Below are 23,072 nucleotides of genomic sequence, written 5' to 3' on the forward strand. Positions count from 1 at the left end.
ATCCTAGAGTCTGCCAAAGTTGTGTGGCATATTCCAGCAATATGTGCACCTCCTGCTAAGAGGGAAGACAAGAAGTACAGCCAAAGGAGCAGAGTTTTAGTTCACACATCCTGCCTCAAACTCTTTTGGTGGTTCAGGCTGTCACTGAAAAGAGTAGGAAACAGTACCGCTCAGGGAAAGGGGCCAGACATTTGGACCACCTCAGAAGGAAGGAGTTTACATCTACCAGCCTGCAGTTCTGAACCAGGCCTTGCTGTCACAGGACAGTATGACTTTGCTAACTCTTCAAAGCTTTCGGAATTCAAAGATAAGCTTCCTCAGGAGAACAGGGCACAATTTCAGGCCCTTATTGAGGAGAGTGGATTGGTGGCTAGAACATCTCTACAGGCTGCTGCTGATTTAGCTGACACAGCCTCAAGGTCAATGGTGACTGCTATCATTATGTGTCACAAATCCTGACTGCTCTCTTCAGGTTTCCCCAGGGAAGTTCAATCCACTGTGGAGGATTCACCCTGTTATGGGTATAACTTATTTACTGGAAAGATTAATGCGTCTTGAAAGACTCCAGGGCAACCCTTCTTTCCTCAGGTATATACATAGATCAGCACTGAAGGGCAAGCATGATAGACAGCCTTACAAGCCTAAATCACTGCCACAAGCCTTCTACTCCCAAGGCGGATATGAACCACTACAGAAGCAGCAAAGGATGCAGGGAACCAAACACAATACTCCTCCTTCCAACCACAACCTCCCACTAAGAGATACTTTTGATGAGACCTTTGAGAGCTGCGAACCAACTCGGATGCCATCTCCTACCTACCCAGACATCCAATTTGATGGCCACCTAGCCCAATTTTCTCAGACTTGGTGAATGATAGCAGACAAATGGTTCTCGGCATCATCCATTTTGGCTACACCATTGAGTCACCTCCCTCCCCCCACAAAAAACCTTCCTCATCTCATATGTACCCCACAGTAAAGTATAGATAGGGACCATGCTTCTCAAAGAAATTCAGTTCCTGTACAAGGTGGTAAGTGATCTCTCTTTACATGAAGGAAGTTTGCTTCTGAAGGTGCTGATACCAGGACGACCTCAATCTCCTCCAGCTGTTAAGTGCAGTGACAATGCAGGCAAGATCCACCTTATGGCTGATCCACCTTATACAATTATCTATAAGGCTAAGATTTCATTGAGACTGCACACAAAATTCACCCTCAAAGTAGTCTCGGCCTTTCACCTAAACCAGACAATATACCCACTTGTCTATTTTCTGAAGCCACACGCTGCTAATGAGCAGCGCAGACGCCATTCCCTGGATGTGCACTGGGTGGTGGCATTTTACTCACAAAGAACAAAGGACTACTGACTTCTGGAGAGAATGCCAAAACTCTGTGGCTTTCCAGTGTTTAAGTGCAGAGAGTTTTCTCAGCTGGCACAGAGTAGGTAGGAAGAGATGTCTCTGAGGTTCTGTCTCCCTTCTCCACCTGCCAGCTCTCCCCACCCAAGCTCGCCACTGCCTGGAAAGCCAGGAGGAGAAGGCCACAGAAAGTTGGTTAGAAAATTATACTGAACCGAACAGACCAACTGTGGCTGTTGGGTGTGAATGGCCACATGTGGATGGCACTTTGTAGCACAGAGTCATACAGCAGCGGCGGTCACTACATCCGGGAAATATGCTCCTCCAGAAGCAGCCTTCCATGTATGGACTCTGCAATCAGAGCAGTAGGGGCTGGGAACCCTGCAGAAGCCATGTGCTCAGGCTGCAGGGCGTAAGAGTGCCTCCACTGCGGCATTGACCCACTGGCCGAAGTAGGAGCCATGTGAGGCTCTGAGGAGAATCTCAGCCTTGCTTGGCTGAAAGAAGGTCTCTAGAAAACAGGACCTCCATGGGATGGGTTGTAAAGATCAAGGATCAGTGAGCGGGCCTCTCTGCGTTAGACTTTCTTCTGCAAAGTTTCCTGGTAGAGTTTGCACTGGGGCAGGTGTCCTAGTGAGAGCAGCGGTGGGTGCACTAGTGTAGACAGGGCCTAGGTATGTTTACCCTTGTGGTATCTAACCCTGCTTAGAGCAGATGACATGGTGGTTAAACAGCCAGGGGCCCCAGCTGCCTTTTTGACCTCAGTGCACCTGCTGTTGCTTCCACCAGTGGAACTGCACTAGGAGAACATTTGAGGGGAATCGACTTAGTGGATATGCATCTAGCGAGACACACGGAGAAAGGAGCCAACAGCGAGCAGATCGTGAGCGAGGCAGAGTCACTGAGCATGGAGGAAATGGGGCATCGACACAGACACCTAGGCCACAAAGGTTCTGCTGTCACTGGTGAGGAAACCAGTATTTCCAATAGCATGTGAGCACTCGGTGGCCGTGTCAGGAAGCAGAGGGGCTGATGAATTATGAGCACTGTCTCCCAAGGCCGCAATGTTTCTGCTTAGTGTAGCTCCAGAGGATGCAGGAGGCTTCTTCCTGACTTCCTGTTGTTTACACAGATTCCTGATGTTGCACCCGGGCACTCACACTGCAGGGCACTCTGCCCTGTGCTACCAGCAGACACGCCAGGGAGCACTCTGCAGAACCTTGTCCCCAGCACGGACAATGGATATTCCCTGCTCCTCATTCCTGGCACCCCAGACTCCTATTGCTCACTCTCAGTGCAGAGCCCTCTCCTGCATGCGGCGAGCAGACATCCCTGTGCCTAATCCCACGGATGGCCCTGGATCCTCCATTCCCGACCTTGGCTCCCAACACATGCTCAACTCCACTTCCTGACCCACCGGGTTATCCTCTCCTCACCACATGCCCTAGTGCACATTCATTTCTGAAACACACACAGCTAGTTAGGCCTGGCTGCAGTTTTCATTCAGGTTCCCTATGAGGACTGGGTTCTGCACTCCTGGAGGATCAAAGACCGAACTCTCCATTCCTTCCCCTGCACCCCTGGCATCAGTGGTAATAACCTGGAGGTGAATATCTCAGTCCTGTTTCTTTTAGCTGCCTACAGCAACTGTGTTTGAGACATTTCCCCTGGGTTAACCAGGTGCACTCCAGGCTGCAGGGCTGGGAGATCTGCTAACATTACCCAAGCCATGTGGTGACGTTTACACTCCCAGTGCTGTGAATCAGGCTTAGAAGGAACACTTTGGATCTAGGCCTCGCTACAGATCAAACCAAACCGGAACAGAGCCAGAAACTGAGCATTGCACAAATGACTGGCCTTTGTTCCCACCGCAGCAGAGTTGGCTGCCACCTGAGTGTCCCTTGTGGCTGGTGGTCACTCTGTAGCACTCCGACCCATTGTCTCCTTCATGGGGTCCCTTAACCAAGAAATTAAAACATATCCTGGGGTCCCACTTAGTCACTTCCAGTATACACTGTCCCTCCATGCCCCAACCCCAGTTCAGTGTCTCTTTTCCTTTGTTGGGGGTCCCCAGCCCTCTCTCCCAGAGCCAGGCACAGTTCAAAGTCTCTGCAGGAGCCAGTCTTGTTCCTTGCAGCTGCTGCTTCTAGTTCTCAGCTGCTATGTGTTCTCAGGTCTCATTTTCCTGAGCCATCCCTGCCCTTACTGCACCTACCTGCTGCTCTTCATAGGGAATTTGCTGACTCAGCTGAGACTTTTCCTGTAATCAGGGCTGGCTGAGCCCCAGGTGCCCCAGCTCAAGAGCAAGCCACCATGTTACACCCTCTCCTCCATCATTAGGGGGGAAGGATGATTTTGTGGCAAATGCAGTGGCCTGGGAGCCGGGAGCCTAAGAATTGCATCCTCTCTCTCTGCCTCAGTTTCTCCATCTAAGGAGGAACTTTCCACTTACTAACTCACAGGAGTGTCATGGGCCTTCAGGTGCAAAGCAGCATGGACGTGTGAAGTATTGCTGCCGGGAGAGCTTTCCTCATCACGGGAAATACTATTGGTTCCGATGAAAGGAGTGTGTGAGCTCTCAGTCTCTGCCCTGCAGAGAGGAGTGCCACCATTTGGCCTTATTCTCAGCGGGCACCCTCTCTCCCCTCCCCTCTTCTTTCGCATGGCTGCCGGGTGAGCAGTAGCAAGCATCGGGCAGCAAGGCGCCATCAGCGGGACCGGATGCCCGAGTGCAAAGACTGGAAGGACGTGTCCCCGCAGGATGCCGAGAACCCCATCGAGAGCATCGACACCTGGACAGAGTCTGTGGAAGGAAGAAATAAGGTGAGGTTGTTTCTCTGTATCCCCACGGTCTGAGCTCATCATGTGGGCGCACTCTAACAGCATCAGGTTGTCTAGTGATCACAGAATAATGAGAAGCCGTGCCCATGTGTCTGCCAAGAACTCAGCTGTGAGATAAAAGTACCAGCCCTGTCAATGACCAAGAGAGAGGGACTGAGAAACAGAGAGGTGCGGGCAGTATCGTCAAATGGCTGGGGTAGTTCCTGGCTGCCTGACATGCAGTTCCAGCTTGTCTCTGCCAAACCAAGCTGGAGAGAGAATGGTTTCCCTTGGACTTGTTCTGCGCCCCAGAGACAGGCCTCTCTCCCGCCTCACTCTGAACCTCGAACTCCCCTCCCTTCAACCCCACACACGGACTTTTCTTCTCAGAAGCAGAATGCCGATATAAAGGCAGGAACAAAGCAGTTAATTTGCGGGGAGTCAGCCAAATACTGCTGACCAGTCACCAAGCCCCCCCAGAAAGAGGGAATGGGGGCCAGGGCTGATGGGGAAACTTCCGAACATCCCAGGAAAATGCCTGCCTTCTGTGGTGCATTTCACTTGCTTATGTGGGCTGCGGAAAGAGCCAAGAACAAAGGTTGTGTAGAAATCCTGGCCTGAGTCCATTGCCGCTTTGTGAATGAAAATGTGTTTGTGCAGGAGGTGCCCCTGGGAGTCCAAGAAATTCCATTGGCTCTCGCAGTGCATTTCCTCTCTAGAAGGGACATCTCTCCCTCTTTCTGATGTGTGGCTCTATAAAAGCATGGCCAGCATTCAATAGCCATTTCTTTCCATCAATAGCCATAAGTGTCAGTGATCTGTACACTCCTTCATGACTAACTTCCTGTTCAAGGCTAGAGTGTTTGACACCAAACACACACACAGGGATGCAGGCTCGAGAACAAACAAATGGCTCCCAACTTCCTAAAGTCACTTCCTGTTTTCATACACACCTCCAAAGTCACTTCCTGTTCCAAGGCCCCAGCCAGGAATCCGTCACTGCGACTGAAAGGGCGGTGGACGGGAAGATGCTGCCTATGCATCTGCTCAGAGCAGTTCTGAGTCAGAGTTAGTGGTTGAGTGTGCACACCAGAAGCAGGAGCGTGAACTGGTGACAAACAGGTGTATCGGAAGATGGTCATGGAACCTGGAACCTCTTAGTACAGTTTTCATCTTTTCTTATACCATCTAGGTCCTTCATTCCTCTGCTCTTCTCCTCCTCCTCCTCCTCCTCCTTTCCTTCTTTCTCCTTCTTCTTTCCTCCTCTATCCCTTGCATTCTTCACCTCTGTCCTGCCCACTCCCCAGCTAGTTAGATGTATCTTTAAATGTAAATATTCCAAAATTCTAAGTCAGACAGTGAAGGCCCACAAGAGTTACCAAAGCTCTGGGAGGAGAGAATTTTGCTGCTTGTGGTGGGAAGTTGTGTCCCCAAAAGTGTCTCCTACAATTCATTCTGCGGACCCTTAGGAGAGAGCTGTTGTGAAGGACCCACCTCCCTTCTGAAACTCCTAACTCTGACTGATGGATTCACTCTTCATTCTTCAAGAAGGACTCTCAAGTCCAGGGTGGTCCACAGGTCACAGTTTGAGAACCTCCATTCAGATTTTAGTTATCAGGTCATAAGTGGTGGTGTAAAAATTGGCTAAAAAGGCCAATATGTGCAATGATGGGTTCAGCATAGGATAATCCAGTCTGTACAGAAAGACATAAGAAATGCAAAAATCCCTATATTCTTGCAAAATTATGATCGCAGGGCAAAAAACACAAGATGTCAGAAAATGCAACACATAAGGTTCCAATAATGTTAACTCAGCCATGTTGCAGACATATAGTATTTTCTATGCCTGTTTATTCTGGTTAATTACCTATCTTAGTATATTATTTTTTAGATCACAAAATGAATATTATAAAATGTACAGGACGCATAGTGTGGGCAAATTATTTTTGTTGTCAGAATTTTAATTTTTGCATTTTCATCCTCATTTTACACATTGCATCATAGTTTTTTGCATTTAATTATCTTGTTGTTTTCAAATAAAGAATGGGGGGAAGGAAATTGCCCAGGCTTCATGCTGCAATGTCTTTTGAATGGGAAGCACTTCATAACACACAGCTTTGAAGTTCACACCTGAGTAAGGTGAATAGGGTGGAGGAAGAGTGAATTCCAACCTTTTGTGTTACTTGCTGTTGTCTTTCTGGAGACATTTCCCTGCCATTACAGGGGCCCTAGCCATTGGTGCACCTCTCTCCCTCCTATTCTCTGCCTGTGGCACATAATAGTCTAATCTCCTGTGGGATGTAATATTTGAGTCTAATTTCAGTTGCTGGCTTAGTGTGTAGGTGCTGGGCAGTGTTGGTGGCCTGTGATGTACGGGAGATCAGGCAGATGATATGTTGGTCCCTTCTGGCCTTAAACTCTATGACTCTAAGTTTGAACTAACAGAACAGCAGCACATCTGCTTACTTTGCATTGGCTGTACCTTGGCAATGGGGAAAGGAAGAAGAATTTTAAATGAAAGCTTGGAACTTACAGAATGGAGAAAAAATTACAACAGGCTCTAAAATGGTGAGATGCACAATGTTTTCATACCCCTGATTTTCTCCTGATACTAACGAACCCTCTTCAGGAAAACACTTTAAGCATATTCTCAAGTCCCATTGTCTTCAGCGGGACTTTAAGCACATGCTTTCCTGCTTTCCTTTAGAGGGATGCTTTCCTGAATGATGGCCAAAGTACAGTTCTGCTCTGAGACGCAGCCGTAACATGATACTGAGGTGCGTCATGTTCAGATGTGCTCAGTTTACAAATAAAAAGATCTTTTCTTCCCAACTGCAAGTCCTGCAAACTAAACCTGGGATCTGGGAATCAAGCAGAGCTCTTTCCTTCTCACTCTTCATCACCCAGAATAAAGGATCAGCAGGCCATATTGGGCGCTCAGGGGCACTTGCTTGTCCCATTGTCTCCGTAGCCCTCTGTGGGCTTGCTCTCTGTATGATTGATTAGAGTTTAGTGTCTGATGCACAAGAGAATCCTGCTCACTCTCTGTTAGCCACAGAGGCTTTGCAGTACTAACAGGAGTAGAAAGCAGCAAAAAGGTATTGCTGTCACAAGAGTCAACAGCAGTACGCTGCATAGGAAGGGGCACAATCACTGTTCAGGGTAGAACAGCACTTTAAGGTTTTTTAGGGGGAAGGAGGGAGGATTTTGCTGTTTGTGTTTTGCTGCCTGTCCCATTGTCAGCCTGAGAGCCGTGAAGATCCTGTCTCTCCCCTCACCATCATTCATTCTGACATTCACTTCCTTTATCAGACCGTCAGCAAACTGGTGATCCAGGAAGCCAATGTTTCCGTCATGTACAAGTGCGTTGCCTCCAACAAAGTGGGTAGAGATGAACGTCTGATCTACTTCTATGTGACCAGTGAGTACCACCAAATGCCTGGGAGGCCTGCCTGTCTCTCTTGGGTCCCTCCAACAGGCAGGTCCCAAAGCCACTTAGGGCTTTATAGGTCAAAACCTCAAACTCCACCTGGTAACCCTGAGGCAGCCAGTGCAGAGCCCAGAGAACTGGTGGCATGTGCTCAGAATCAGAAATTCATCTCAGCAAACCAGTTGCATTCTTCACTAGCTTCGGCTTCCACGTTAACTGGAGATGTAATCTCACATAAAGAGTCCCAAAGAAGGCTAATATCCAGCTGGCAAAGGCATAGATCCTGGTAGCAAACTTAGCATTTAAAGTAAAATGTCATTATCTTTTAGGCAGGCATAGCTGGGGAGAAACCAGCTTGGTCACTGCTGCAGGGGTTTTTTTTAATTCAATACTGAAAAACAGTGCCCATGTCAGCATCTTCTGGGACTCTGTATGTTAGTCACAGATTGTGAATCCTCTCTCCTTACACTATCCTGCCTACCTTGGAGTGGAGAGTTCACAACCTGATTCTTTATTAATCCTAAAAATCAGAGCCTGCAACAATCGGGTGTGTCTGATGCAACAGCACCCTCTAGTGCTCTGTAGGGTAACTTCACTCTTCCCGGTTTGCATTCGGATCCTGAGACACTTGGCAGGAGCCTTGGGGAATCCTGAGGGTACAGGGCAGAGATGGATTTGATCTAGTTGAGTTTTTGAAAGCTGGACACTGACAGTATTGGCTAAAGCCAGGGATCACGCGGTGAAATGCTGTGTAAACTTTCTTTACACAGTCTTGACCTGCAATACGACCTGCTGTTACAGGCCCATGTCCCTGCTATGTAGAAGTTGGGAGCTGGACAGGATTTCATGGTGATTTTGTGCCTGAGGGCTGTGTGGGTTATATGCTGTTTCGGGGTGGAGCCTGCCTGCAAAGAGCCCAGAAAACTGTTGGTTTCTATCCGAATAATTAATAACAACACTGCATGTGCACACAGCCAGTGTATGCAGATATGCATTTGCATAGGCAAATTGGGTAATTGCATCCCAAGTAATCTGTGTGTGCACTTGCCTAGCTTGTATGCACAAATGCCTGATTGCATGTGCAACTGGAGGGGTACAAACATGCAGAAGCTGTTTAGAACCCTGGGTTTTAATATCAGACCAGGGAAGTAACCACCAAAAGCTAAATTCAGACCCTGCAACCTTATTTCATTTGTGACCCAATCTTAATCTGAGCCTAGGCTTTCAGCGCACCACCTATGACTCCTCTTCGCTTTAGCATTTTCTTAGCAGCATCATGCAGGTTATCACTGTGCTTTGGGGAGGGATTTTTTTTATCCCTGCCTATATACAAGATGGACTCAGAGCACTAAGCACAGGGAGACAGTTCCACCCAGTAAGGCAGTGATGCCCCATGGAGCCTTAAAATCTCAGTCATGCATCTGTTTCCTTCCCTTGCCTTCCTGGCAGCCATTCCAGATGGATTTGAGATTGAGTCCCAGCCCTCAGAGGAGCCCATTGAGGGACAGGACCTGAGGCTGAGCTGCAATGCAGATAACTACACCTATGAGAATCTGCAGTGGTACCGTCTGAATCTCTCGAAGCTGCACCACGAGGAAGGCAACCCACTCGTCCTGGACTGCAAGAATGTCCACCACTACGCCACCAAGATGCAAGGGGAGCTGCACTTCAAACCCGACTCCAATGATGCTGCCCTGCTGCTCACCATCCCAAACATCTCCCTGAGGGAGGAGGGAGACTATGTGTGTGAGGTGCAGAACCGAAAGACCAGAGAGAAACACTGCCACAAAAAATACATCTCTGTACAGGGTGAGGAGCGTGGGAGCAGGCAGAATGACTCTGTGATGGTGGGCATGATGCAGGGCAAGGAGCACACAAGGAAGCACTGGCATGGGGTGCACAGGGCCTGAGCAGCAAGAGGTGCTGGCTATGAGAGAGTTCTCAGCACTGCCTGTCTCAGCCTCACCCACAAGGGGCTAGATACTCAAAATTTACAGTATATTAGGACCTGTAGAATTCTTTCCCCAGTACTGTATGAGCCGAGATGGTCTTCAAAGCAAACTATCTCCTGCTTGTCTTTAACCTCCTCTTTGTCTGGATGCTGCTGCTCCTTTAGCCCTCGAGGTCCCCAGACTGAAGCAGAACCTGACAGACATATGGGTGAACGTCAGCGACTCGATAGAGATGCGTTGTAAGGTGGATGGCACTCACATTCCTGACATCAGCTGGTATAAAGACGAGAAGCTGGTGGAAGAGGTGTCAGGTACGGTTGGTTCAAGAGGGTGGAGTTGAGGTCAGGGAATCTTCTTCCAAAGGACAGCCAGGCAAACTAGATTTGAATCATGGCCCTGGTTTAGAGATGGCTACTAGATAATTGGGCTGGAATGTTTTTTAACCAGGTTCTGCCACAATTTGACTGTGTCCTCACTGGCCAGCCAGACCGCATTAGGACCTGGCTTAGGCGCAGCTGCATTTATGCCATGCTTACACATGCTTACACGTATTCAGAGACTTGTGCAGACAGGAGTTGCTGAACTATGACAAGGTGGAGCAAAGTTAGACTCTGTCCATATTCCATCTGAAACGGCAGGCTGTGTGGGTAACTAGCTACTAGGGCAGGTAAATACTGGTGCTGCTAGGCACCTCTGGCTCATTTTCCCTGAACAGCCTGGAGGTTTTGGTTTGAGAAGTACAGTTTAGTCATGTAATGAAGCCATGTTGCAGGTTACCGAGGAGGCTAGTCTGTGGCATGGTTTAGCTGCACAGCTCTATGGTAAAAAAATAAAATAAAAAAATCCTTGTTCACACCACTCTAGGGAAACTCACGAGCCCTGCAAGCAACAGTAACGTTTGCCGGCATGTGTTCGGCCAGGGTGCGGAAAGGCCCAAGGGAGAGGGCACGCTCCAAATGGGATGGCTTCATAGATGGTGCTGTGCACATGTGAGGGCTCGATGAAACTGGAGCCAGTAATGGGAGCGTTCCCTGCTTTCCCTGCAACGGTTCCTTGTGCTCTGAGTCCTGCGTGTTCCTGTGGCTGCTTAGAACCATTTCCTTAGACAGGCCCTGAGGGGCTTTTTATAATGTTGGAGGCCATGTGTGGATGAGGAAAGAGGCTGTGTTCTGTGATGTGTTAGATAACATCTTCTGTTAGACCAGATCCTGCACCTACTGCAGACTGGGCAGGCCATGCTTAAAACCTTGTTAGCTAGTTGAGGACGTGTGCAGGAGCCTAGGCTAATCACCCTGGCTGTTAAAAGGCTGCATTTTCTTTCAAGTCTGAATTTGTCTGGCATGAGAATCCCCTCCCTCCAGAGACTGCACCTGCTCACACTGATACCATTAGCCTCTGTACCTTTCAGGGATTGATCTGGCGGATTCGAACCAGAGGCTGAGCATCCAGAGGGTGAGAGAAGAAGATGCTGGGCTCTACCTGTGCAGCGTCTGCAATGCCAAGGGCTGCGTGAACTCTTCAGCCAGCGTCTCTGTGGAAGGTACCGCTAGAATCCCAAACCCGGGGAACAGTCACCTCAGACTCTGGGAGTGCAGACAAAGCAGGAGGAGCAAGGCCCCTTTCTGCTTCTGTGTGCTTTGAGACAGCCGATGCAGAGATGTGAGTGAAGGCCCCTCCATCTTGCTGGAGCGAAGGTGCCAGGACAAGGATTCCAAGGGCAGCTCTAGGCCAAGCTTGGATACTCTCAGAGCAGCGTAACCCTCCTCCCAGAGAGGGAACAGGGCTCTCACAACAGTCTCTTACTCTCCTGTGCTCAGCCCTGTGCTAGAGGGAAGGCACAGACGCACTGTCTCCAACACCTGCCTCACAGTACACTCTGGAGTGCATGATGAGGGTGGGGCAGGCTGGAACAGGAGATGGAGAATGAGCATCTCTCTGACTCGGCAATTTCCCTTCCTGTTCTGCAGGCTCCGATGACCGGACCAACGTGGAGATCGTGATACTCATTGGGACCGGGGTCATCGCTGTCTTCTTCTGGATCCTCCTCATCCTCATCTTCTGCAACATCAAAAGGGTACACCACCTGCTTTTGCCCCCGCAGTGCGGCACCAGGGAGGGAGGGTGGAGAGCAGAGGGGAGATGGAGATGTGAGTTCCCAGGGCTCTTGCTTCTCCGGGTGGGAGGTGTAGCTGCAAAGGTGATCCTCAAAGCCACTGCAGCGTGTCCCTAGTCCTAGCATTGTTGGCGGGACAATCACTGAATGGTGCTCTGGACTGGCTCCCTTCCAAGTACAGGGCTCACAGCAGCCACAAAGAAGGAGGCAGAATGGTGCTTGGCATTGGAGAAGAGGACCCAGAACAAAGGGGGTGAGGGAAAATGAGGGGGAGCCCCAAATCCCCCATTCAGAATGATTAAACTTACTCTGTGGTGCCAGAAAACAAGGGAGTCAGGTCACAGCGCAAGGGAGTAGGACAGAACCGGAGCCGTGTAAGCGTCTCCTGGAACTGGTGCCGAACTGCCTAGTCACACCCCCTCTTTGCTGATTCCTGCAGCCTGCCCACGCTGACATCAAAACCGGTTACCTGTCCATCATCATGGACCCCGGAGAGGTTCCCCTGGAGGAGCAGTGCGAATACCTACCCTATGACTCCAGCAAGTGGGAATTCCCACGGGAGCGACTCCGGCTAGGTGAGAGCTCTTTGCTGGCCACAGGACAGACAGAGCCTTGCTATGCGCTTATCACCAGGCAGCTGCAAGCCTCTTGGCTGCGTCTGATGGTTGGGCTTCAGCTTTCTCGCTCTCTCCTTCTCTGTGTCCGCTACTTCCTTGGCTTCAGGACCATCACCTTCTACTTTCAAATGTGTCCTGGCTCAGCTATGCTTGGCAGATTTCTTCGTCTCTCCTCGGCCACCATCCTGGGATCTACTGTGGATTTCTGGATTGTATTCCCTTGCTTTCTGTGGCCCCTGTTTTACTGGCATTCAGCAGTCACTCTTTTGTCGCAGCCAGGTCCCCAAATCCAGGCCTCTGTAGAACCCTGCTCTCTCTCTGTGAACAGTGTGTGCTGCCCTCTCTCTGAGAGCTCCTGTATCTCAGTGTGAAAGCTTTCAGAGCTATGTAGCTCTCCCTGTGAGGCCCTGCTCCTGTCCACACTGGGTGATGAGTTAGGAGGAGGAGGAGGAGCTTGGACAACTTGTATGAAATCGTTCCCCAGTGGTGGCTCTGGTAACACTTTGGAAGGCCACCACCAATGCTGCTGAGTCTCCCAGTGCTCCATCTTTCAGCTAGGGTCAGAAGTTGGTCCAATAAAAGATATTACCTCACCCACCTTGTCCCTCTAGTACCGTGGGACCCATGTGGCTACAACAACACTGCATAGGGTCAGGAATGTAATTGTGCCATTACAGTCAGGATGCCTGGGTTCTAACCCAACTCTGTGACCTTTGGCTAGTCACTGGGGGCCAGATTTTCATCCCCAACTCACCCTGTGTATTATCTTACTGGACTAGTAGCCCCATTGATTTCAGTGTGGCTACTTGTGGAGTGAGGTGCTACTGTGCAGAAGCACGGGTATAAGAACCTGGCCCTTAATCTCTTTGTGTCTCCTTCTGTAAAATAGGTGTAATAATACTAATGTACCAGCCAGGGGTGTGATTAAGAGCTGATTATTATTTGGGACCCAGGGAGGGAGTTTACTATCGCAGAGCTGTGTTACTATTCGTGTCCTGTCTGATGTGGTGCTTGCTTTATGAAAGACTTCCCCGTCTGGAATTGATCACACTCCTTCACTCCATTCGTCACTTCAATCCAGGGAAACCACAGAGCTCATAACTCTGCCACCCCATCGCTAGAGTCCATCTCCGACTCAGGAGTACCCCTCTGTTGGACATGGCTTGCAACTCAGAAGGGCTAACAGAAGAGCAGCCAGTGCACTTGAAGCCTGGGGCTTCTGGCTTGCCCGGGACATGCACCTCCTTTCAGCTGTCCTGAGGGAACATGCAGCTGCATGGGTAGAACTGTGCCAGCCTGAGGGCATATCAGAGCTCCAGTCTAAAAACCAGCCGTAGAAATGCCTCCGCCACCCTGAGACACACACACACCACTCCACTCCTTATGTAGCCTACAAAGGGTTACACGGAGCGCTGTGCATGAGAATGCCAAGGACTGGAATAATGACATCAGCCCTGGCCGTTCTGCTCCAAGGTGTCACACACACCTTTCCCATGCACTCCGCTCCAGGGCAACAAATGGCACCTCACCTCCGCAAGCTGTTTCCTTCCTCTGCTTTGTCAATGCTGGGTCTGTCTCAGTTCCCCCCCAGCCCCCATCCTTTCTCTCATAACCATCTGAGCAGGCAGCCACCTGGGAAGGGCGCACACGGCACTTCTTCCTCTTCCTTTGTCACTCCTTTTCTTCTCGCGGTTTCCTGTTTTGTTTTTGTCCCATTCCCTAGGCCCCACACCAGTCCTCCATGACGCTCCCTTTTACCCTATGTTTCTCTCCTTGGCAGGTAAAGTCCTGGGCCATGGCGCTTTCGGGAAGGTGATGGAAGCCTCTGCCTTTGGGATTAATAAGAGTAACAGCTGTGAAACTGTGGCAGTTAAAATGCTGAAAGGTACGAAGATGAGGAGGCAGGATGAATGGCTTTTGTGGACAGCAGGGGATGAGTCATCTGCCTAGGAACGTCCATCTGGTTAATATCTGTCTTTCACAGAAACATCTTGAGTGATTTAAACTAATCCCTTGTCATCACTAGAGCGCATACCTGTGCTCATGGCATTAAAGAGTCCATGGGCCCAATCCAGCCTTTGGTGAGGTGAATGGGGGTTGGATTATGCCCTAAAGGAACAACCTTCCTTTTTAACGTTTAGCTCCATGGCCTTTGACCCTGTTTACCTCTGATAAGCGATGTTCTGTCCCCATGCAGGTCCATTGGAAGGAGCATGGCAGAGCAGACAGGGGAAGGAAGGACAAAGGGCCAGGTTTTCAAAGGTATTTAGGTGCCTAACAGGATTTTCAGAAGTTCCCAGGAAGGTCAGGCACCTCACTCCCATTGGAATCAGCTCTGGTTCTGACACACCTGACCTGCTTAAGCACTTTTGAAAACCCCACCAGGCACCCATCTGCATCTTTAGGCACCTACATACTTTTGAAAACCTGACCCTAATTGTGTAGAACTGTTTAAGGTCCCAAACTGGTAACATAGTCTCTAGATCACTACACGTCTGACACAAAGTACAATAACAGTGGGAATCAAAATATTTAAAAATCAGTTCTTTCATATAGCTGCCAAGACTCAAGTTCAGGGTTCTGCTGGAGCTAACGCCAATATTAGACACCCAAGAGGCTGTGCATAGAGCAGAAAACACTCCTTTCCTGCTTCATTTCAAGAGCTTGGGTGATATCAGTGACTCTTAAAGGAGAGATACAGAAGCCTGAACCCCACTCTCGGCTGGTCAGTGGAGGAGGAGCTGCTTTTCAAATCATTTGCTTTTCAAATGTGGTTGTAATTTATGTTTAAGGGCCACATTCAGATCACAACTCTGTTGAAGTCAAGAGAGTTGAGCCTGCCTTAGGGCTAGTTTCAGAGCTGGAGTAAGATTGCATGCTACAGATTTGAGATCTTAAACTTATGTGGCCACGTTTTCAAGCAGGCCTCTAACATGGCACCCTCCTGTTCTGCATGTTGCCCATTTGGATTAAAAAAAATCACTTTTGTTCGCACGTATTGGTTACCAGGCATATATGCAACTTCCTGACATGTAAGCAAAAGGGGAAAGCACATAGAGAGGACTAGTTGCATGTGGAAACCAAGTAACTAGAGCTCTCAAACGATTAAAAAAATTTATCACGATTAATCGTGCTGTTAAACAATAATAGAATACCATTTATTTAAATATTTTGGATGTTTTCTACATTTTCAGATATATTGATTTCAATTACAGCACAGAATACAAAGTGTACAGTGCTCACTTTATATTTATTTTTTATTACAAATATTTGCACTGTAAAAAACAAAAGAAATATTATTATTCAATTCTTCTAATACAAGTACTGTAGTGCAATCTCTTTGTCATTAAAGTTGAATGTTCAAATGTAGAATTATGTACCAAAAAATGACTGCATTCAAAAATAAAACAGTGTAAAGCTTTAAAGCCTACAACTCTACTCAGTCCTACTTCAGCCAATCGCTCAGACAAACAATTTTAGTTACAATTTGTGGCAGATAATGTTGCCCACTTCTTGTTTATAATGTCACCTGAAAGCAAGAACAGGCATTCGCATAGCACTGTTGTAGCCAGCGTCGCACGATATTTATGTGCCAGATGCGCTAAAGATTCATATGTCCCTTCATGCTTCAACTACCATTCCAGGGGACATGCATCCATGCTGATGAAAGGTTCTGCTCGATAACAATCCAAAACAGTGCGGGCGGACGCATGTTCATTTTCATCATCTGAGTCAGATGCCACCAGCAGAAGGTTGATTTTCTTTTTTGGTGGTTCGGGTTTTGTAATTTCCACATCGGTGTGTTGTTCTGTTAAGACTTCTGAAAGCATGCTCCACACCTCGTCCCTCTCAGATTTTGGAAGGCACTTCAGATTCTTAAACCTTGGATCAAGTGCTGTAGCTATTTTTAGAAATCTCACATTGGTACCTTCTTTGCATTTTGTCAAATCTGCTGTGAAAGTGTTCTTAAAACAAACAAGTGCTGGGTCATCATCTGATATTGCTGTAACAGGAAATATATGGCAGAATGCAGGTAAAACAGAACAGGAGACATACAATTCTCCCCCAAGGAGTTCAGTCACAAATTTAATTAATGCTTTTTTTTAAATGAGTATCATCAGCATGGAAGCATGTCCTCTGGAATGGTGGCCAAAGCATGAAGGAACATACAAATGTTTAGCGTATTTAGCATGTAAATACCTTGCAACACCAGCTACAAAAGTGCCATGTGAATGCCTGTTCTTACTTTCAGGTGACATTGTGAATAAGAAGCAGGCAGCAGTATCTCCCATAAATGTAAACAAACTTGTTTGACTTAGCAACTGGCTGAACAAGAAGTAGGACTGAGTGGACTTGTCTGCTCTAAAGTTTTACATTGTTCTGTTTCTGAGTGCAATTATGTAACAAAAAAAAATCTACATTTGTAAGTTACACTTTCACAATAAAGAAGTTGCACTGCAGTACTTGTATGAGGTGAATTGAAAAATACTATTTCTTTTGTTTATCATTTTTATAGTGCAAATATTTGTAATACAAAATAATAATATAAAGTGGGAACTGAATGCTTTGTTTTCTGTGTTGTAACAGAAATCAATACATTTGAAAATGTAGAAAAACATCCAAAAATATTAAATAAATTTCAGTTGGTATTCTATTTAACAGTGCAATTAATTGTGATTAATTTTTTGCGTTAATTGCATGAGTTGACTGCGATTAATCGACAGCCCTACAAGTAACTGTTCATCTGAGTGCCCATTTGTGCACATTGATGCACATGTAAAATCTGTGGGAACAATTTCAGAAGCCTGTTTGAAAACGTGGCTGTTTGTGACTACATTTTTCCACAAGTTTTGCAGATCCCCTTTAGGAGCTGTTGTTTTCTGACTTTGAGACCTGGCAGATTTGGTTTAAGAAGGAGCTCCTTCCACAAAAGTTAGGAAAATCTCCACAGTGAAGCAGCCAAAAATTGAAAATCCCAGAGGTGGTGAGATTAGGATGGAGGAACGTAGCAGAGAAAATGCTCATGATAAAGGAAGATACAAATTGTGAGTGAAATTGAGTCATGGAGCAATAACAAAGTATCTTACTACCTAAATTACTACCAAGACACAATGCCTGATGCTGTTCATGTTCTCTGGGGAAAATGACACTTAGAATGAGCTATTCAAAGAGTACCTTTGGGGGTTTAGAATAGTAAATGGACTAGAAAATGAACTTCTGGGTTAAAATCAAGCTGGGGACTCTGAACCTGTACGTTCCTATCTTCAGTCAGGATCAGGAAACCCCAAATTCCTTTTGTTTCCCAGAAATGGGTTTGTGGCTCATCACATCAGCTCAAGAAGTCAAATGGCCAAGTTACAAGTGTGTGTGTGTGTCTATGTCTGCCTTTGTCTCTCTAACCCTTGTGTGGTCATTTGTCCCTGGATATAAACCACTTCCAACTACCTCTGGCCTAAGTGTGTCAGGCCCAACCTGTGTTTGCTTTTACTTCAGTGCTCTATATTAATAGTCCAACCCACCTCACCTTCTAACCGTGATTCTGCAGGGCTGGGGTTATCACTTTATAAGCTAATATTCAAAAGTCCTAAAGCCATATCTACACTAGTGCCATAACCATGTTGACAAGAACTGTTTTAACTCAGTTATGGATCATGCTGCCATGGTTTGGAGGCTACTGGGGGATAAAGCCTCAGTAAAAAGAAGGGAGGGGGAAGGGCTGTAATTAAGGGGGAACCATAATTCGGTTTATTTGGTTCCAGAGGGAGCTACTGCAAGTGAGCACAAGGCACTGATGTCAGAGCTGAAGATCCTCATTCACATTGGAAATCACCTCAATGTCGTTAACCTGCTGGGTGCCTGCACCAAGCCCAATGGTAAATATGCAAGACCACCAAGGCAGCTGGCTGTGAAGCGAAAAGCTCTTTCACCTCCATGCTGGGCATCATTCCCTCTGCCTCACTCTGCCATTTCCTCTGTCGTGTGTATGACTGTGTAGGTGTGTTTAGTGTAAGGATGCAACTGTTTGTATTTATGTGTGCGTGACTGTGTATGTACTGAGCACAATGGGATTGCATGTTGTGTAAATCAAGACAGATTTTAGCCCCGTATCCTTAACTCTGCTCCAGGATCTCCTTTGTTTCTTCTCTTCCAGGCCCACTCATGGTTATTGTGGAGTTCTGTAAATATGGAAACCTCTCCAACTACCTGCGAACCAAACGGGAAGGATTCAGTCCTTACAGGGTATGTAGCCTCCTTCATCTTGTGTCATCTTTAAGGGCCTTTCCCATGATTAGTGAACGAAGAAGAATATCTCTGGCTTGGAATGAGCTTAACCCTGACAATAAGATACAAAGACATCATGTCCCTAGAAATGTGTCAGTTCCATGTAACAGCATGTTTGACGTGTGAAAGCAGAGAGTAAATTTCTTTCTGTCCAATGGGAGATTGGTGCTTCTAGGCCAGGATTGGGCTGCACTGATGGACCAGAGTTCAGAAGCCTAGGATACAATAAATGTGTCAGCTGAATTACTGCTGCAGTGGTTAGACGATGTGTCCCATGATTACCTTTTGGGCCTGGCCTGCTTCTCAGGAGAAATCACCCAGACTGCGCATCCAGGTCCGGTCCTTAGTAGAAGCAGTGAGAGCAGACAGAAGGAGTCGTTTTGGTACCAGCGACAGCGCAATCTTCAACAGGCTTCTGATGAACAAGAGCCAGACAGCAAAGCCTATACAGGAAGGTAATGAGCCCCAGTTTTCACGAGCTGCTCCTCACTTCATCCTGTTAAACTACTGCCAAACTTAATTAACATTGAATAATTAGGGCATCTGACAATGTACAGTAAGGAACTCTGACTCAATTGTCTTGCATTAGTTGGAATCGTGATATTACGTGATCCTAGTTACATAAGCCAGTATGATGAAGATTAATACTGTCTATGGAGAACACTAGCAGTTTATAACAGATAATAATCCTTAGCTCTTACAAAGAGCTTTTCGTCTGGAGCCTCAAAAAGCTTCACAGAGGCAAGTAAGTATCACCTCATTTTACAGATGGGGGAACCGAGACACAGACTGGTTAAATGCCTTGCCTTAGGGCACAGTACAAGTTTTTGGTGAAGGTGGGGGTAGAACCTTTGTCTCCTAACTAAATATTGTATTCAGTTTTCCAGATGGGTTGACTAAGTCACATGGAAGACTAGTGGGGCTACACAGTGAGTTTCTCTCCCCATGTGCTGTAGGAGATGCATCTTCCTCTTTATGTGAAGACAGATAAAGGGAGATCCCTGAAGGGAGAGAGAGGGAGCCTTCTTCCCCTCTGATGCTGAGGCAGACTATTAATTAATCTAATCACTTCGCTGTTGCCTTGTCGTTCTCCCCCCGCCCCCCAATCCATCTCTTGTCTCTTGTAATAAACTTAGACTGTAAATTCTCTGGGTCCAGGACCAGCTTCTCACTCTGTACATGTGTACTATCTAGGGTAATGGGCCCTGATACCTTAGGGCCTTTAGTCTCTACCACAATATAAATAATAAATATTAATAGTAGTGAATATGGTTAATCTGGAAGCATCTTCTGCTTGCCTGGTTCTGCAATTGGCACAGACTCCGTAGGTCTGGGATTTCTCTGTGACTGTCCTAATTAAAGAGCATTAGCTGCAGGAATAGTCTTCCTCAAACTTACACAGATGCCTTGATTGAATATTTTATCACCTGCAATGGTCACAGGGGAACTCTACGGTGGATCTGGTACTTTTAGGGAACAGGCTCCATTAAACATCTCTGTAGTTTGCCTTGATGCTGACCTAGTCCAGCAGTTGTGGAAGTAGACTGCGGGCGAGAGAGGGTAAATTCCACTAACTAGGTGAGATAACATTTTTTCTTTCTCTCTGGACAGTGGATGATTTGTGGCAAAGTCCATTGACTATGGAAGACCTAATCTGCTATAGCTTCCAGGTGGCACGTGGAATGGAGTTCCTGGCATCCAGAAAGGTGAGTTTGCCTTACTATTTTACATCTGTCTATCTATGAATGATCTTACATGGTGCCCACATCATACTTACTGAATGCTTCATATGTAGGTGTGTGTATTATGTATATGTACATACAGACTTAATCTCTGTGTCTCTGTTCCCCATCTGTAAAAAGGCAATGAGGTGGCTATCAGTTTATCCACTGAACCCCCCTGGAGGTAGGAACCTATTCTTAGTTCCCTTGTTACAGGTGGAGAACTGAAACACAGAGAGATTGAACCACTAGGTCTCAAGAAGTCTGAGGCAGAGGTACAAATAGAACTCAGATCTCCTGAGTTCCAGTTCAGACCCTTAGCCACCACACCAACCTTCCTTTTGATTTTTAACTTCAGCTTCTTTCAAAAGAAAAAAAAAGTTATCAGCTCCCATAAGGAAGCAAAATATGACTTGTTTTATTCTGTTTGTTTCCACCACCCAAAACTCTGTGAGGCAGTCCTTTGTGTGGGTGTTATTTATTCTTTGGGAGCTAATGGGATTTGACCCCAGGTCTCCAGAGGTGGAAGGCTAGTGCACCGAAGTGCTGGGTTCCTATTTTAATTGCTACGAGGGAACTGAATGAGAGGCACTTCAGTTTCCTTCTCTACCCCTTCTGATCCCCCACTAGTCCTACTCTTTGTGATTTTGCCATTGTTTTTCTCCATAGTGTATCCACAGAGATTTGGCAGCTCGGAACATCTTGCTGTCAGAGAACAATGTGGTGAAGATCTGTGACTTTGGGCTGGCCCGAGACATCTACAAGGATCCTGACTACGTCAGGAAGGGCAGTGTGAGTATAGAATATCAACTAACTCACATCTGGATTAGGACTGGGACTGGAAGTATAAAAACCATCCTGTGGCTGGTGTATGCAGGGAAACAGGAATGAGCGAGTGGTCTAACACCATCTGTGACAGGAGAACATTCAGACTGTAACCCCTCGCTGGGTTTAGCCAGGAATGTGATATTTACTTATCTGTGCATATACTGCTATAATCACTAATGAGCTCTAAACAGAGCATGGCAGATCTGTGTACATCTCTCTTTCTTTCCCAGACATCAATCCTTATCCTTCCTGCCCATCAGTCCATCCTTATCTCTCCTGTCTTAGCTTCTTAACTTTCCTTATTCCTCTTTTCTTCCCTGCCTGTTTATCCTTTATCCCCTTCTATATCTACCAGACCTCAGTGTTTCCCTACTTTTGACTGAAGAACTTCCTGACTGCACATTTACATCTTCAACTGTCTATAAAATTGGCCAGGGAAGAGCAGTTACAGGATGCCTGGCTTTGTTTTCCTGTTGGTATCCATAGCCTTGTTCCAGGCTGTGATTGTGACTGAATTCCAACAGCATGCCTCTGTCCCACAGGCTCGCCTTCCTCTGAAGTGGATGGCTCCAGAAAGCATCTTTGACAAGGTCTACACTACCCAGAGTGATGTCTGGTCCTTTGGAGTCCTCCTCTGGGAGATATTTTCACTAGGTAAATGGTAGTGGTCATGATGATGATGTCACCATGCCTTGCTGTGCAGGAGGACTGTTCTCTTCTGCAGTATGCCTGAGGGAGAAGTGGGAAGAAAATGACACCTCCTCCCAATGTGGGGCATTCCGGTGATCACTTCCTCTCAGTACAAGATAAAGGTGGTAGGCAGGACTAGAGGTCCGGAGACAGCCTCCTCCTAATGTGAGGGTTTCTGGCTCAGAAGGAAGATCCACTTCATGAATAGGAGTGGAACAGAATAGTGACTGTCTCTCGGTTTGGTTTGAGAGGAAAGGTAGAATGAGGAGAAAGTTTGGTTGTTGTCCTATGGACTTCGTTTTCCAACCCCCGGACCATCTCTGGATTTTTCTGCTAGGTGCCTCACCCTACCCTGGAGTGCAGATCAATGAGGAGTTCTGCCAGAGACTGAAAGATGGTACCAGGATGAGAGCTCCAGAATACGCAACTGCAGAAATGTGAGTTGGAGGCTTCATACCTGAACCCCCGCCAAGGAAATGCTATAGAAAACACAAGAAAACATGGGGCCAAGGAGGCCAGGGGAAAGTCTCCTAGGCAGGATGGATAGCCTCTCTCTTTCAGCCAGTGTGGTGGGAAGGCCCAATCACTCTTTAGTCTCCTACCAAGTCTGTAGGAAGGAGCCTGAAACAAGTAAAAATAATCACAAGAACCAGAGAGATGTTTCAGAGCTATTTAAAATAATTCAACTTTAAACTTCCTTCTGTACAGGGTAACCAAATTGGGATGTTGCTGTAGGAGGCCAGGTGGTGACATGGGGGATCACATTCCCCTCCATCACAGGGGTGTCCCAGTAGTCCATGTGTTCAATCAGGAGTTGCAGCTTGAACAAGAAGGATGAACTTGATGAACAGTGCACGTTGTTTCCTCTTGGCAGTTATCGTATAATGCTGAGCTGCTGGCATGGGGACCCCAAGGAGAGACCAACTTTCTCAGACCTGGTGGAGATCCTGGGGGACCTTCTTCAGGAAAATGTCCAGCAGGTGAGGTTCTCATGCACTGTCATAATCCAGCACCAAACTGCACTGGGCCAGTTTTCTTCAAACAGCTCGTTCTTCCTTTCATTGCTGGCCATTCCGCTGGCCAGCTATGCCCACATCTGACTCTGCATGTGTTTGTGCGTGTGTGTGCAGGCACAGGGGTCAGAGCCTACATATGTGCAAATCAGAGTAGCACCATTGGAGATACAATATGTATGTTGGCTGGTATAAATTAGTGTAAGTTTCACTTTGTAAAATATATACTTCACAGTATCAAACATATC

The 23,072-nt window shown here is 47.2% G+C and overlaps 1 protein-coding gene across 2 annotated transcripts in view; it reads left to right on the forward strand.

Annotated features, from left to right (window-relative positions):
- Nucleotides 1-23,072, forward strand: part of FLT4 (fms related receptor tyrosine kinase 4) — a 101,888-nt gene that overhangs the window by 70,134 nt on the left and 8,682 nt on the right. For both annotated transcript variants that reach the window (XM_050961498.1, XM_050961499.1), the window contains exons 11-26: nucleotides 4,040-4,181; nucleotides 7,491-7,599; nucleotides 9,058-9,417; nucleotides 9,725-9,871; nucleotides 10,969-11,100; nucleotides 11,528-11,634; nucleotides 12,113-12,248; nucleotides 14,071-14,175; nucleotides 18,050-18,163; nucleotides 18,442-18,530; nucleotides 18,880-19,027; nucleotides 20,184-20,278; nucleotides 20,963-21,085; nucleotides 21,664-21,775; nucleotides 22,149-22,248; nucleotides 22,686-22,791. In XM_050961498.1, the coding sequence (XP_050817455.1) occupies nucleotides 4,040-4,181; nucleotides 7,491-7,599; nucleotides 9,058-9,417; nucleotides 9,725-9,871; nucleotides 10,969-11,100; nucleotides 11,528-11,634; nucleotides 12,113-12,248; nucleotides 14,071-14,175; nucleotides 18,050-18,163; nucleotides 18,442-18,530; nucleotides 18,880-19,027; nucleotides 20,184-20,278; nucleotides 20,963-21,085; nucleotides 21,664-21,775; nucleotides 22,149-22,248; nucleotides 22,686-22,791 (2,125 nt within the window). The remainder of the gene's footprint in view (nucleotides 1-4,039; nucleotides 4,182-7,490; nucleotides 7,600-9,057; nucleotides 9,418-9,724; nucleotides 9,872-10,968; nucleotides 11,101-11,527; nucleotides 11,635-12,112; nucleotides 12,249-14,070; nucleotides 14,176-18,049; nucleotides 18,164-18,441; nucleotides 18,531-18,879; nucleotides 19,028-20,183; nucleotides 20,279-20,962; nucleotides 21,086-21,663; nucleotides 21,776-22,148; nucleotides 22,249-22,685; nucleotides 22,792-23,072) is intronic.

The sequence above is a fragment of the Gopherus flavomarginatus genome, chromosome 7, assembly GCF_025201925.1.
Source record: "Gopherus flavomarginatus isolate rGopFla2 chromosome 7, rGopFla2.mat.asm, whole genome shotgun sequence".
Lineage (NCBI taxonomy): Eukaryota > Metazoa > Chordata > Testudines > Testudinidae > Gopherus > Gopherus flavomarginatus.